The 15441-nt window shown below is 41.7% G+C and overlaps 1 protein-coding gene across 5 annotated transcripts in view; it reads left to right on the top strand.

The window, feature by feature from the left end:
* The window catches only part of LOC113129326 (guanine nucleotide-binding protein subunit beta-4), a 20532-nt gene extending 5091 nt beyond the window's left edge, over positions 1-15441 (top strand). For 2 of the 5 annotated variants that reach the window (XM_026305254.1, XM_026305255.2), the window contains exons 2-10: positions 4954-5127; positions 5523-5561; positions 5870-5976; positions 8144-8207; positions 8629-8791; positions 9415-9481; positions 9822-10023; positions 10688-10904; positions 11445-15441. In XM_026305254.1, the coding sequence (XP_026161039.1) occupies positions 5071-5127; positions 5523-5561; positions 5870-5976; positions 8144-8207; positions 8629-8791; positions 9415-9481; positions 9822-10023; positions 10688-10904; positions 11445-11551 (1023 nt within the window). In that variant the 5' untranslated portion in view covers positions 4954-5070 and the 3' untranslated portion in view covers positions 11552-15441. Of the gene's footprint in view, positions 1-10; positions 338-4953; positions 5128-5522; positions 5562-5869; positions 5977-8143; positions 8208-8628; positions 8792-9414; positions 9482-9821; positions 10024-10687; positions 10905-11444 lie in introns of those variants that run through there. The other 3 variants (XM_026305256.2, XM_026305257.2, XM_026305253.1) reach the window with 3 other exon arrangements.

Below are 15441 nucleotides of genomic sequence, written 5' to 3'. Positions count from 1 at the left end.
GTAAGGACGTGCAGTCTTTTCCTGCCTGGCTGTTATTTTGTTCTGTGTTTGGGGCTGAGATGAAAAATAAAATAAGATGAAACGTTAGAACAGCGTAGACCTCGGGCTGCCATTGCCTCGGTCTGTTCTTCCTCCAACGACCCAAACTGCTGGAAATTCACTGGTGCTGCCCAACCGCGGCCTGGCCCTGCACAGATTCGTCTCTGCCCATGACTCTCCCGTGACCGAGGTGGGTCCCGGTCCTGTACCTGGTGCTGCCTCAGCCCCAGGACACCTGGCAGCGCGACGCGTTTCACGACGGTTGTTGACGGTCGGAATATCCACGTCCGAGCAACAGGTTGGTGTTTGCACCGAATACACGTAAAAGTTGTTTGCTGGTGTGGACTAACAGGTTCCAGCAGGTTTGGCAGGGCTGCTGCTGTTCTTTTAACATCTCAAGAGACTAAACAATCGGCTGATTCATTGATTAGTCAACTGGCAACTAATCTTTTCAGTCAATTTTAAGTAAAGGTTGTGGGGAAAAGGCAAATATTTGCGTATTCCAGCCTGTCGAAGGTGAAGCTCTGCCGCTTGGTTGGTCATAAATCACTGTAAACCAAATATCGTTTAAACAAATGGGGAGATTTGAAAATCTCAACTTTCACTTAAACTGTTTTTTTTTTTCTTTTCTTTTTTATAGTTTTTTGACATTTCGTAGATTAATCTACTAATCACAGTAAAAAAATAACCAACAGGTTGTACAGTAATAGGGATTATTCCTAATTGAAGCTCTGGTGTGATGTGTGATCCAATAACAGGCACTGTTCGTTTAGAATAGTTGGTATTAACCTGTTATGTCACCTGAATAGACCAGGTAAAGCTCAGACTTGTGGTTGAACAGTTCAGCTGAGTTTCCAACCAGAATATCAGATACTCTGGTTCAGCTTGTCCAAAGTGAGGATTTGCTGCTTTTCTGTATTACATCATTGTATTTTGAAGATATTTGGGTTTTCGACGGGCGTACGGACAAAATGACCTGTTGAAAGATATAATCTTATGCTTTTTAAATATGTGGCTGGCGTAGTTTTCTATGCACAGTGTTTTTTGACTTTTTCAGAGAAATGATTACTCAGTTTATCTGAAAATAATTTCATTAACCTTCAATAAGACTAGTCAATAGTTGGAAACCTGTTATTATAGTGGAGTCATCTGATGTTGGGCTATGTGTGTCACCCAGATCCAGTTTAGTTCAGACACGCCCCATTTATTTATGCTCTTCTTGTGTCACTGCTTTATGTGTAATTCTTTCATCAGTCCAGGGTACGTGAGGTTTCGTACAACAGGAATATAAACGTACCCTCAGTGAGTTGGTGTCACGTCTTGTTAGAAAGACATGACACCTCTCACCTTACAGGAATTTAATAAGGTGTATCTTTCATTCTCCGGATGCTTGGAGCATTCACTGGCATCACACCCAGCTGATCCACCGTGCTCCATCCAGTTTTCACTTTCACATGACAACATGCTCTTGTGAGCTACCTGCTCATTTTCAGTGTGATCTGTCCAGTGCAGACACTCATGGCTCCTAAATAACGGCTGCTAAAGGAAGACCCGGTGTGGTTTTCTTTTGAAAACATGTTTAATACAGTTCAAACTAACATCTGATGAACAGCTGAGCATCTCGTTTCAGCAGTTGTACAGTATGCGAAGAAACTGAGTACTGTGCAGTATTGCTAAAATGTTAAATGATTGTATTATCTTAAAATAATTGTATGATTTGAAGTTTAGGGTAATTCAAAACAAAAAGCTTAGATAGACTCTATTGGAAACACAGGTACCAAAGCACAAGCTGCATGCAGTAAAAGTCTATTTACCTGCGGTCAGTCCATCAAAAGCGATAACCTCAGTAATTTCCAGTTAAGCATAAGGTTATAAAAGAACCCGTGAACACCACAGTGTTCTCAGTTTTAGCCTGAATCGTATCTAACACACCACTGGTAAGAAAATGTCTGAACAAGTAAGAAACCAGATTGTATATAGATGGTAGAGGAGGCTGCTGAACGTGAGGCAAAACATAGCTGGTTATTTTAAAGCAGAGGCACAAATCCCCTCCAGCTAAGAGCAGCTGAGAAGAAGCATCTGCGAGGACTGGCAGAACATCTGCCCATGGATTTGTGCAAGACTGGTATCATCGATAGCCCAGAGCATCGAGTCTGTCTGAGTTAAGACACATATACAAAACAGAAAAAAATAAAAGAATGGACTCTCACTACCAACATCTGTTGTGGTTAAAGTTTAATCAGTCAAAAATGTCTGTTTTTCAAACGACTCATTCTAAAACAAATAATATACAGTTTTTTTTATCATGGGTGTAATCAGTTTTGTTGTATACTATAAATTGAAAATAAAACAAATGCTCACGGAATTTATTCAGATCTGGTATTTAAATTATTTAATTTAATTATCTTGACCACTACATGTTGTTGGGCCCCTGTGGCTCAGGGTGCAGCTGCACCGCCTGCATCTCCTGCTGCTCTGTTTATCAGCATTTGTTCACGATTGTGGCAGATGTGTATGACTTTCTACTGTACATAACCCAGATGGAGCACAGGTCTTTCCAAATTTAGGTTAGACACAAAATATGTCAGTGTGTGTTAATGGTTTTTATTTATGTTTGATCGGATGTGAATCCTCACCAGTTTTGACAAACTGAACCAACAAGTTCCCTTGAAGCACTTACGGTCAGTGGCAGTAGTTCCTGCTGAGGATGGACTGTCAGTAGAAACAAACACTGTCTCCTGTCACTAATGACCAAACTCCATTAAGGGAACCTGAGCCCACAAACTCACTGTGACTGACAAACTACTGTAGAGAAATTAAGACTAAGGAGATATTTATCTCTCTCATCCTTTGTCAATGTCTGTGTAGAATAAAAATGGAAGTGAGAGTTTATATGCAGGTGTCTCGTGCAAGGTAAATAATTTGTTCTGTGGTCATTGGTAACCTGGATTAAAACTTGGTAATGCAGATGTGCAACAGCCACTTATAACGTATTGACAGCTGAACCAGGTGTGCGGAAATTGCACACGTACACAAAAAACATATACACAGTTGTTTTGGTATTTTTCACTGATATTTTGTAAAAAGTCTGGAGTTCAGGCCAAAGCTACAACTAATTGATTAGTTGATTGATTATTTCTTCTCTTTTGAAAGCTGTAGGTTTTGTGCAACACTTTGTGAGAACAACAACATTCACGTGCGTCACTACCTTATAAATGTCATTTCTCCCTGTGCGTCGTTGTCTAACCTAAACGTAGTTTTATGCAGACGTCAGCGGTGTGGTCCCACTTTAGACAGTGGCTGCTCAGAGCTTCAGTCTGGACACGCTGGACGTGTGGCTGGTTAATTGGTCAGTGTTAGCAGGGCAGAGCAGACGCGACTGTAGCCTCCCATGTGGTGGTGCCAAGCATCTACTGTAGCTGGCAACCTCATACAAACAATGGCAGCTCCAGCACACAGCTCCGTCTTTGTCGCCCCTGATCCCATTCCACGCTCTGGGCCTGCACGGGCCCAGCTGACTGCATGACTCAAGTCACACAACTGAGGAAAAAAACATACACTCATTGAGGTGAATGGTTTAAGGTCAACTTTATCTTTGTAGGAGCTGTTTATTTATGTGTGTGTTTCTTTTGGCTGTGGTTCACCTAAAATCAGAGCTGCAGGTTTTATTCGAACTGATGCTAAGGGCCCATTTTTAGCATCTTCCCCAGTTACACCTCCTCTGTTTCCCACACCATGTTTCTTGTTGCATTTTACGACACAAGCCTGAGGCTGAAAACACGAATTGAAAATATTTGTGTAGGGTGTAAAAGTTCATATTGGGTGATTTGGTAGTCCACAAGCTCCTCTTTGTGACATGGCAGATTGTCTAAACATAGAGTATAATGAATCCATGACAGTCATAGAGCACATCACAGGCAGGATGATGCTGAGAGCCTCTCTTCACGGGGGTTGCATCAGCCAGAGGAGAGAGTGACGTCACTCCTGGACAGCCGTAAGCAATGCAACGCCCGCGGTCCCTTGTGTCTCTTTACGGTCAAAGATCTCGTTCGTCGGGTCCATGACGGTGTCTTTCACACAGTTAAAGTATAGTATGAATGTCACATCATTGTTTTAGTTGCCTGGCACTTGTAAAATATATGGTGAATATGTCACTAGGGCCCAATGGTTTTAAAGTGTCTGCAAAACTGATGACAAAGTACAAGAAGCATCATCCTCTTAGATTAACATGATTTCCTGTGGAGGGGAAGGGCTGGACTCTAATTGTTGAATTATAGAGAGTGCAACCACAAATGTAATCTCAGAGGGTTAGACTTCTGGACAGTCAGTCTGTAAAGCTGCCTGGTAAATGAGTCGGGGTTGGGGGGTGTGGCCCAAAGATTTTTGAGGAGTGTCTAAGTGCTTTCTGACCCATTTTCAGACTCCCCATGGTAAAGGAAACGGCTTTTAACACACACATGCATGCACATACAAACAGATGCAGAGCCTGACACACATAACCCAGACACAGTTTGAATAAACGCTCATATAATGTGTAGCTAACACCTAACGGATAAATACATGCACAGATGTTCCCTTTCCCACTTGGACATATTGTATAATGCACCATTCTAGCTCAGGGCTTTTTGGGGCGGGCCGAGCAAACGGCGCAATACAAGAACACAAAAGGCTGATTGAGTCAGGAAAGGTCAGAGCCTTGCTCAGATGGCCTTTTGAACCAGACTGGGGGTGTTTGAAGAGCCAGGCCACCCTCTAGGCCCCCACCCAGCCCCACCTTTCACCACCCTTTGCAGCACCCTCCTTTTTGGTTTGAACCCAAACAGGATACCTCTGTTTGTCTGATGGAAGTGTTCCCGTCCTTCGCTCTCCATCTGCCTGTTGAACTTATAGTATTTCCGTCTCTCTGTCTTGCAGGTGTCACCTGGAAAAGCGTGTGTGTGTGAGTGAGTGTGTGTGTGTGTGTGTGTGTAGGCACGTGTGTTTTTCCCAGCCCAGTCAGTATTTGGAGTGGAGTGTGGTCACGGAGGGACAATGAGCGAGTTGGAACAGTTGCGGCAGGAAGCTGAGCAACTACGCAATCAGATCCGGGTACGGCCACATTGAGTGTGTTTATGTTTATGCGCGTGTGCATGTGTGTATACATCACATGTGTGCAACTGTCTGTTGATTGCAAGCTGTGACTCACAGTTTTCAGACAGTGACGCACTCTCCATATAACTTGTCAATCAGCTATCTCTATTCTTCTGCAGAAATTGGACTCTAGGATTTGTTCTGTAAATGTCACTGCTGCTGTGTGACTGTTCTGTGGCCACTGATGGTCAGTTTTATGAGACTGAAAACAAAATATATAAGTAATTATTGTCATATTGTTCAGGTTTGTCTTTATGTTTCATTTTGTATATCTGGGGCTGTGTTAAGCAAAGTGAATGAGCTGAAATTTGTCCGTGGTCAATGGGATTTTTAAATGTTTTGTTTTGTTACAGGATGCCAGGAAGGCCTGTAGTGACTCCACTTTGTCACAGGTACAGTAGTTAACCTTACACATCCATCCGTCCATCAATCTATCTAACATATTCAGTTTGCTTAGACTTTTTGTTGTAAGTCAGTGGCAAATCTTTCTATGTATTATCTGGTCAGAGAATATTGTCATCGATACAGAAGCCCTGCAGATATTGCAGACATTGTACAGCAGTATAAGCTCTGCTATTATTCATAACTGAGTGATGTTGGGCTGTTTTTGCAGCCCCAGCTAGTGCCCAGTAGTGGTAAGCATGTGTGTGTGTGTCACCCTCGATTGTTACCACTGACGCTTCTTCCTGTGTTTTGGCAGATCACAGCTGGTCTGGACTCAGTGGGCCGGATACAGATGCGGACGCGGCGCACCCTCAGGGGCCACCTGGCTAAGATCTATGCAATGCACTGGGCAAGCGACTCCAGGTAGTGAAGCTATTCTACAAACACCACAATTACTAGCGTCAAGCAGGATGTGAAAACTGAATGCTGCACTTATTTTTTTTTATTTCACAACAGTATTTAGTGTAGGTTTTGTAATTGCATCTGCTGGCAGTGTGCTGCTTTGGGGAGCCTGTTTAGTTGTTTAATCACCGAACACATTAGAGTTATACTGTATCTGCTCTATAGTTGACATGAGTTACCTACGGTGGCCTGTAGGGGCCAAGAGTCGCAGAAGAAAAACTAACAGCATAAAAAGCACAAACAAATAGTAATAATGATCATCACAATTAACCTTATTTCTTTTCTAATTTAATGAGAATGAAAAGACAACGTGGGTTATTTTTCCCCTGACCCAGTCTTAATTTCTGGTACAACTAGCAGACTGTTGAATTTCTCTACTGCTGGTGACAGCATGGTGACGGTTTACACTACCCTGTCACTGCCAGGAATAGGCGACAATGTGTCAGTCTACAGGTTTTTATTCCAGACACACATGGACACTCCTTCATCCACACAACAGGAGTTGAGCTGTGGAAACACCAGTCTGGCACCATCTTCATTTCTGTCCTATAAAATTAATTACTTAATTTTCTTATTAGTCATATAAGAATACTCCATAATACTACCACCAACAGACTTGTTGAAAAGCATAATTTCACTTAAGAAAACATGTCAGTACCAAATTGCAATTGTCACTGCAAATATTTTCTGGAACACTAACTTGTGATTTAGTGGTTTCAGTGGATTTTTCCTCTGTATTTAATGTGTCTCTGTCACTCTGTCTTTCTCTCTGTCCATCTGTCTCCCAATGCAATGCACTGGGGCAGTGACGGCAGTCCCAGGTGTGGGGCTATACTACTATTATCAGTACTGCTGTTCCTACTGCTACTACAAATACTACTACTCTACTAATATGACTAATATCACCATAAATGACTTGTCACTACTGCCACCTCCACTACTACTGTGCGTTTGTCTAAGTGCTAGCACTTTTTTACACCCTCATTGTGAGCACAGCAGTGATATTCAATAGGCACAGAGACAGACAGCTGCCACAGCTTATTTAATCTATTCCTTAAAGATGCAGTTTGTAAGATCGAAAGCTTTGACAGTTTTCCAAATGTTATGAGGATTCAAAATGAATCAGTGAGGACAGTTTCTGTATCCCGCTTGGACTGTGCCTGCACATATTGAGTTGTCACACAATGCGAACTTACAAACTGCCTTTTTAACTCTCTGCTACAGTATCAGTCAGGAACATATTTTTGTATGCATGCAGCACACTAATAAAAGAAAAGATACTACAGCCAAAGAAATGCAATATTTCTTGCAAGATTTGGCAGATTTTTAGAAAACACATCTCACACTTCTGTTAGCACTCAAATCTGTGTTTCAGTCTCACCTACGTTTTACTGTTAAGCTTAAGAATGGTAGTACCTGTAGACTGTGATGCATAGGCCCTTCAGTCCCATATATATCGTAAAGGTGTGTGTATTGTGGTGTTTGTGTGCATGTGTGTGCCTAGCACAGTCAGGGTGATCTGCAGGAGGCCAGTGTTTATTTTGTACACAGACACTGACAACTGAGCTTGATGGCTTTCCTCTTGATTTTAACGTAGCACCATCAAACCATTTCCTGTCCCTGGAGAGATGGAAACACCCAGTCAGGATGAGAGAGAGAAGTTCCAACTGTTTCTGCATCTACACCATCTCCAGCTCTCACGCTATCCTCCCTGTTTATACTTCATCATCTACCCTGTCTTTTTCCCCCTCGCTGTTCTTTGTGGTGCTTTCCCCGTCCCTCAAGCTTCCACCCCTCACCCAACTGTTGGGACATTTGCATAACTGGGCTAATGAATATTACATGGAGTAGGACATTAAAAATGGCTTCCCTGGATGAGGAGACTTCCACCAGGAAGGGGAGAAAGAGGGAACATGCAGGGAAATGAATACTGGGAGAAGGAGTAGGGCACTTCAGGCCTTTTGACGGAGTTTCCTTTAACTCATTCAGACAGATTCATTCAGCACTGTAGTCTGTAGGGTGGCTGGCTTTCATTGCTTTTTATGAACCAGATGCATGTACCATAGATCATGTGGGTTTTCTAACATGGGAGCCTACTCTGATGTTGCTGTTTTTAAATGGTTTGCAGATTACTTGTCAGTGCCTCGCAAGATGGGAAGCTAATCATCTGGGATAGCTATACAACAAATAAGGTGAGATTTTTAATTATAAACAGCAGAATGTTTAGTACAATAAGTAAGTCAAACCTTGGTTTCTGCACCGAGCAGCATGCTGCTCCCATTCAGATGTCACTGACTCTCCTGTGTGACTTTTAGTTTGGAGAGACGTATTAAAAAATCAGTCTGGCCAAACAGTATCCCGCAGCCTAATAGCTAGGGACATTTAGATTTTTTTGTGTCTTAAAATAATGAAATATCCGCTGAAAACAAGTGCCCAGTGAATTTTATTCAGTAACTGTACTAATAAACCTCTATAAGTAATGTGTACCACATGTTTGGGTTGCAGCCCAGTTTACTGACCTTAATGTCACTGCCTTTAACCTTAATTATGCCCTAATTTTAACATTAATTCCTTCATTGTGTTAAACTATGAAATGACTCTTCCTGTGCTCAGATGCATGCCATCCCTCTGCGTTCTTCCTGGGTGATGACGTGCGCCTACGCCCCCTCTGGGAACTATGTGGCCTGTGGTGGCCTGGACAACATCTGCTCCATATACAGCCTGAAAACCCGTGAAGGCAACGTGCGCGTCACCAGAGAGCTACCTGGACACACAGGTGGGCACAGGGCAAGCTGAAAAATAAAACAAACAAAAGGAAACTCAACACAAACTGTACTTTCAAGATGTTGCTTCTTGTTTGAGTAATACTGTACCTGAGTCACATGTTCCTTTGTAGCTTAGATTGCTAATGTTATGTATAAAATGCTTGATCAGGCTAACAAGCCAGACAGTGGTAAATGAAACACAAGCTGTTGTTTAATTCTGCTGGATCTTATATCTGTGCACCATCTCATTGATTTCTGAATGTTTCCTGATGCATTTGTATTCGCCTTGTTCAGTGTGTTGGTGTTTCTTGTTCTTGAGAGTATAATTTGTTCTGTCAGCATGAGAAATTGCCTTTACAGAAGTGACACCACTATACTGCTGCAGCTTTAGAACCTGCACATCCTTCAAACTATAGGGTGATGTTCTTCTGTTTTTGGGCAGCTACAGTGCAGGATGGACATGTCTGTCTGCTTCATCCCATATTTAAAAAATACAGGCTCATTTCTCAACTACGCTTTATTTGGGTGGACCACAACCAAAATAAGAGATCAGGACAACAGTAAAAATTCAGGGGTGCTGATGAGGCAGGGCAGTTCTCATCCTGTCTGTTGCTGATCCCCTGTTTACCCACAGGTTATTTGTCCTGCTGTCGTTTCCTGGATGATAACCAGATACTGACCAGCTCTGGAGACACCGCCTGGTGAGTGATGATTTTCTGCTCTTTCCTCTTACCCCAGAAATATTCCACTGACACTCTTGTTCACATGCTGCACATATGCAAACACACACACACTGATGTGCTTCTCCAAACTGAATAAAATTTATGCCCAGTGTCCATCCTCTTGTTCTTGCCATCTTAACCTAATAATTGAGAGGAGCCATTGTCAGTCATAGACACACATGGTCAAAAGAATCTATACAATCTACCTATTGTCTTAATGCTGCCATCTGGCAGGTGGTGTAAAACCTGCGTATTTACCCTCTTAATAACACAACTACTCTCTTGTACCTTATTCCTAATCACTCCTTCTTTCATGTAGTGCTCTGTGGGACATAGAGACGGGCCAACAGGCTACCATCTTCACGGGCCACACAGGCGACGTGATGAGCTTGTCTCTAAGTCCAGACTACAAGACCTTCGTGTCAGGAGCCTGCGACGCCACCTCCAAGCTGTGGGACATACGCGATGGCATGTGCAGACAGTCCTTCACCGGCCATGTGTCCGACATCAATGCTGTCAGCGTGAGTGCACGACCTGTAGTTACAAATACAACACAGGAGGGAGAAGAACAGATTGATAAAAGCTAAATCTCATTTGATTCTCTTTACCACAAGTTTCATAGTGTGGTTTGTGACTGGGTTTCACTAGTGTGGTCGTTTGCTCTCTTCATTCTTACAGTGAGATTCTTTAAATGGCAGACTGTGCAGTCATTTCTCATCCCAACTGCTCGGTTTGTGTTCACCGTGTCCAAACAAACTGCTGCCACAGTAGTTTGATCACTGGGGCGGCAGGAAGCTTTCATCGCTCAGCGTCAGTACTCTGGAAAATGATGTGACACAAAACTGAAACATTCACTTCATTTGGAAGAGAGCAAACGTTTAGACGTTAGGTGATGAGTAAACTTAATGAAAGTGAATTGAAAAATGTTTCCTTGTTTCCTTTGTTGTCCTAATAACCCAGACTAATGTGGCTTTATTATCTTTAATTTATTGCAGTAATCTACATCAGTGTGAGAGGTTGTATATGTCATTTAACCATATAATGATCATCGTCTTCCCTACTGGAAATATGACTCATGTCAAAGTGCTGTTTTAAAGCAGGTTACCATCTTAAGCCATACTGCCTCAAGCCTCTTCCCAGACCAGCCCTGTGACATTCACACTGCCTGGTTTAATTTTCCTGCAGTTTTTCCCCAATGGGAATGCCTTTGGCACAGGCTCAGATGATGCCACCTGCAGGCTGTTTGACCTGCGCGCTGACCAGGAACTGATGATGTACAGCCATGACAACATCATCTGTGGCATCACCTCCGTGGCTTTCTCCAAGAGCGGCCGCCTGCTCTTGGCAGGCTACGATGACTTTAACTGCAACGTGTGGGACACTCTGAAAGGCGAGCGTGCAGGTAAGTGCTGTCTGACGTCTGCTTTAACTGAACGATGCCTCATGTGACGTTTAAACCCGTCAGCTCAGCTGCTAAAACAAGGATAACTAACCCTCTTAAACCTGAAAGATTCAGGCGGTTTTAAACAATGACATGAGCGTAGCTTTATCGCTATTAGCAAATTCAAATGATAATTGCACATTTACACACCAGCTGAAAGAGTTGAAGAGCAAGAGCTTCATTGTGTCGTTTTGTATTATCTTTAATTTCATTTCATTACATGGATCTTCTGTTGTGAGCCCATAGCATCTTGGATTATGTCCTGCCAAAGTTTGTATTTTTAATTTTTGATGTGTGCCTGTTTTTTATTAGCCAGGATGCCAAACATGGATGGCTTATGGATGGAAACTTGTTTTCAGTGAAGTCCAGCAGAACACGCTTAATTGTTTATATAGTTTCATATCAAACAAACCACAACAAACAATTAAAGTGTCAGAATGAATATAAATATTTTTTTTGTAATTGATTCCTTTTCTTTTTTTTTAATCTCGTGACCTTCAGGTGTGCTGGCAGGTCACGACAACAGAGTTAGCTGCTTAGGAGTGACAGAAGATGGCATGGCTGTGGCCACCGGCTCCTGGGACAGTTTCCTCCGGATCTGGAACTAAACTAACCTCTTCCTTGTTGTACTCGATCACTGCCCGCCAATTTCCTCCCCGCGACTTCGTCCTGCATATCCCAACTCATCTGCTTGGCTGGACCTGAGGGGTGCACACCGTGTCAGCCGAAATCCTCCTAACTCACCCCCAGCTCTCCTCGCTCCACCGACTCTTTGTACCTTTCCAAGTGACATTTTTTTTCACCTAGTTATTACACATCAACAGAAATGAGAAGCTTTCAGTAGAGTTGTCCAATCAGAATAAGAGTTAAGAAAAACTGAAGGCAAAAAAAAATAGAAGAATTTTCCCTTACACCGATTCACTTATAGGTGGCGATAAAGATCCTGTGTCACTGACTAACAAGCGATGACTGTGTAATATGTAAATGTATATATAAAGACAGTATATATGTATAGCATTATGTGTGTATATATGCATCATATATGCATATATAATGTGTATGTATATATTTTTGTAGTTCATTTCCCACTATTTTTTTTTATAATTTGGGGTGGGGGGGGGTTAATTTCTATTACACACATTACCACACAAGAAAATGCCAGAAACATTTATTATATCCTGTGAGTGTCAAACTATTTAGAAACAGCAACGCATCATCATTTTACCTGGAAAGTCTCCTTCAATTTTCTAAATTTTCTGGTATTTGCTGACTGAGTCAAGTGCAGTCATCTGGCAACAAAAAGAGGAAAATACAAGGAAACAAAACACTTTTCAGAAATATACGTTGGCTTAGCTGAACATTCTTCATTTGTGTATGTGTATTGTGGTTACAGGCAGTGGGCATAACCTGTGCATCCTGTACTGTAGCTCTAAATGTTGTGTTCATGTGAATGTTGGCTGTGATGGTATTTAAACATTTTTTTAATAACACAGCCACTAGTATTCCTCACCATAATCTCGTGTTTTGGAGGGACAGTGTTACACTGCTATGGTTATGATTACAGATGGATGTGAGTAGAACTTTACACCCAGCGAGTTGTGTTTGTAAGTTTTTAGCCTGATATCATCTGTAGTTCCAAACTAGAGACCAGTGAAGTTTAGACTAAGATAGAAAACTTTTATTTTATTGGAGGCCCCACTTTGGCCTCTACTCAAGTGGACTGTGGTTTCAAATCAACTCATGCTGAATATCTGAAGACCGCAGCCAATCAACAGCTGTGTGTGGCCTATAGGATCTACACTGTTTCTTAAAGCTGAGACAAACATCTCAAGTTGCCCATACAAACAACACTGACGGAGAGAAGGGCAATGTGGAGAGTGACACAAGGTGGAGGGCAGCAGCCGCTCTCCCTCTGGGAACCTATATGGACAAACGGGAGAGCGGTGGTCGTTATGTGAAGATATTAAAGGACCATACAGGACGACAGTAACTCTGTCAGCGGCCTCTTAGGAGGATGAGAGAAGATGACGAGAGAGAACCATGTCTGTCAGAACTCACCATGTTGTTTTTTTCTTCTTTTTACTGAATGAAGGATCAGTGAGTCCTTTTTGTCGTCAGCAAGGTATGAACTGAGTGACTGCATTGGACTGAAATGTTAGCCGCTCCAAATCAAACCAGTGCCACCACAAGCCTGTAGAAATATATTTTTAATGGGTTTAATGCTTTCACTGATTTGATTTGATTTTTTTTCTATCACCAAAAACATGTTATGAACTGTTAAGTATTGCTGACGAAGAACGTACAACTTGGTTGGCTGAAATGTACACGTAGTCCAGAACTAGAAATACACTCACAAACTGTAGTGCAGATGTAAACAACTGACCACGTGACTTATTTACCCATAGAGGTGGCATTTCTAAGTTTAGTATGTTCTCATCATACGGCTTCTATTATTTTTGGTTCGTCTAAAGGCTTCATTTTTTAAAATAACACAGATAATATGTATGAGTTGGACCTATCCATCAGCTGTCTAAGGTGCCTATCTCTAAATATCAACAGTTAACCCACGTGGGCTAAAGGAGGGTAAAGGAGGGCTTGTGCTCCTGTGAGATGTGGCACTAATATGTCTCCATTCTGCCTTACAATGCCATTCATTATAGGGAAACTACAGTGATGTGTGTCTCTTACCACTCCCCCCCCCCAGTAGAAGCACATTGATACTAGTAAACACTAAACGCATGCTTACAGAAAACCACTGCGACCACATGCAGCTCCATACTTAGTGTTTCACATCAATTTTTATACAGTTCTGCTTTCTACTACAGTACAGTTTGTAGTATTTATTAAGGTTCGATCAGCTGAGAGGTGACAGCCCTCTTTAGCGTACAGTGATTCTAGTGATCTTTTTTGCAATGTTTTAGCTGCTTCTTTAGCTTTTTGCATTAATGAATCCATTTTGAGAGAATGTTAAAAACAGCAGCTGTAGTTTTTAGTCTGAGAATACGTTTGAGGTGAGTAGGATGTGATCAGTGTTGAGGTGTGTGGGGTTGGGGTAGGAGGGATGACTTGCTGATGTATGTGGTTACGTGTTACTTCCTCATTTGTGCCAATGATATCCACAGATCCTGAGCTGTGAACTGAAAACTAGTCATTGAGACAAAAAAAAAAAAGTTAGCTCCCTTTACTCAAGTGCCAGACGTCTCCTGCTCCATCGATTATGTTCACGAGTGTCTGTTTTATACCTGATGTGTTGTCATATCAAACAGATGGACAGCAAATATCTGAACATGGTTCTTTTGTATCCTAAGGTGTGATTAAGTTGATTATTAGTTTTAGTCGGTGGACATCAGTTTTCTGTCCTCAGATTAAGGAAAAGATGATGATGGGCTGAATGTATGTTATTTTCAGGAATATTTGACATTTTGGGAAATGTTTGTCCATTTTGTCCATTCGGTTTTAGGCTACAGGCAGTGTTGTCAGATCTGACCTGCAAAGTGTAACCCAATCAATTATTTCCCAAAGTGATTAACTATTGCTCTAAACCCTCCCAGTTTTCATGTTCATATTTCATCATGAGCTGTGTGTGTGTGAAATAAAAAAAAAAAAAAACCACCATAGCCCTTAACAGCAGAAAAGAAGGATCATCTGTATTACAGTGATTCTGAGCAGGCAACCGTTTTGTCGCTGTGTGTGTAATTCAGCAGTATTAGCAGCTGGACCCAGGGTAGTAAGTTATTACTTCTATGTGCCTGTGCAGTTCACTCATCTGAGTATTGCAGTAGACTCAATGAAATTAAGGTGCTTGACTTCATTTAATTTCACATCATTGTATTTACCTTGAGTCTCCTCCAGTTTATTCCCTTAATTACACAACTGATGGGGAGGTGTTGAATCTGACAGTACGTATTACCTTTAAGGTTTGAAGTATCAGAAGCACCAGACCCTAACCAGACCAAACCGGAACCTCGAAGACTGTATTTTCATCTGTGCCTGTGAAGCATGTTTGGCATTAGCATTTCTCATGTTTGGCTTCAAGGATCAGATGTGAAAATGCCTGCACTAGCTAAGGCAGAATTTGAAGACTGTATTTTCCCAAATTTAATATTGGAATATATAAAAATGTTTTAAGTTTCTGATAAACCGTCAACAGAGGAGGAAGCAACTTCATGACACCTCACCTCTGGAATTGGTTGCATCACACTGACACAGCACCATCACATAAATTATGCACTGCCCTTTGACTCTACAACCTACTGTTCTGACATATGTTTCAACTTTATTTATTGATTTATGTTTTAAGCCAGTGAAGACCAGGGACTTGGTGCCATGATAACTCTCTTACAGTGCTATTGTGTGAAATTATAATCACTTGTTATGGAATAATTTTTATAGTCTTTTTCACACCTGATCTTTTTTTTGTATTTGTACAGTGGCTTGGTGATAACTGATATGTTGCCATGAGTTATTGTAACCAATAAAAAAAGCTTTTAACCAAGAA

This window comes from Mastacembelus armatus, chromosome 4 (genome assembly GCF_900324485.2).
Source record: "Mastacembelus armatus chromosome 4, fMasArm1.2, whole genome shotgun sequence".
In the NCBI taxonomy this organism is placed as follows: Eukaryota; Metazoa; Chordata; class Actinopteri; order Synbranchiformes; family Mastacembelidae; genus Mastacembelus; species Mastacembelus armatus.
This window is presented reverse-complemented; position numbering and strand designations above follow the sequence as displayed.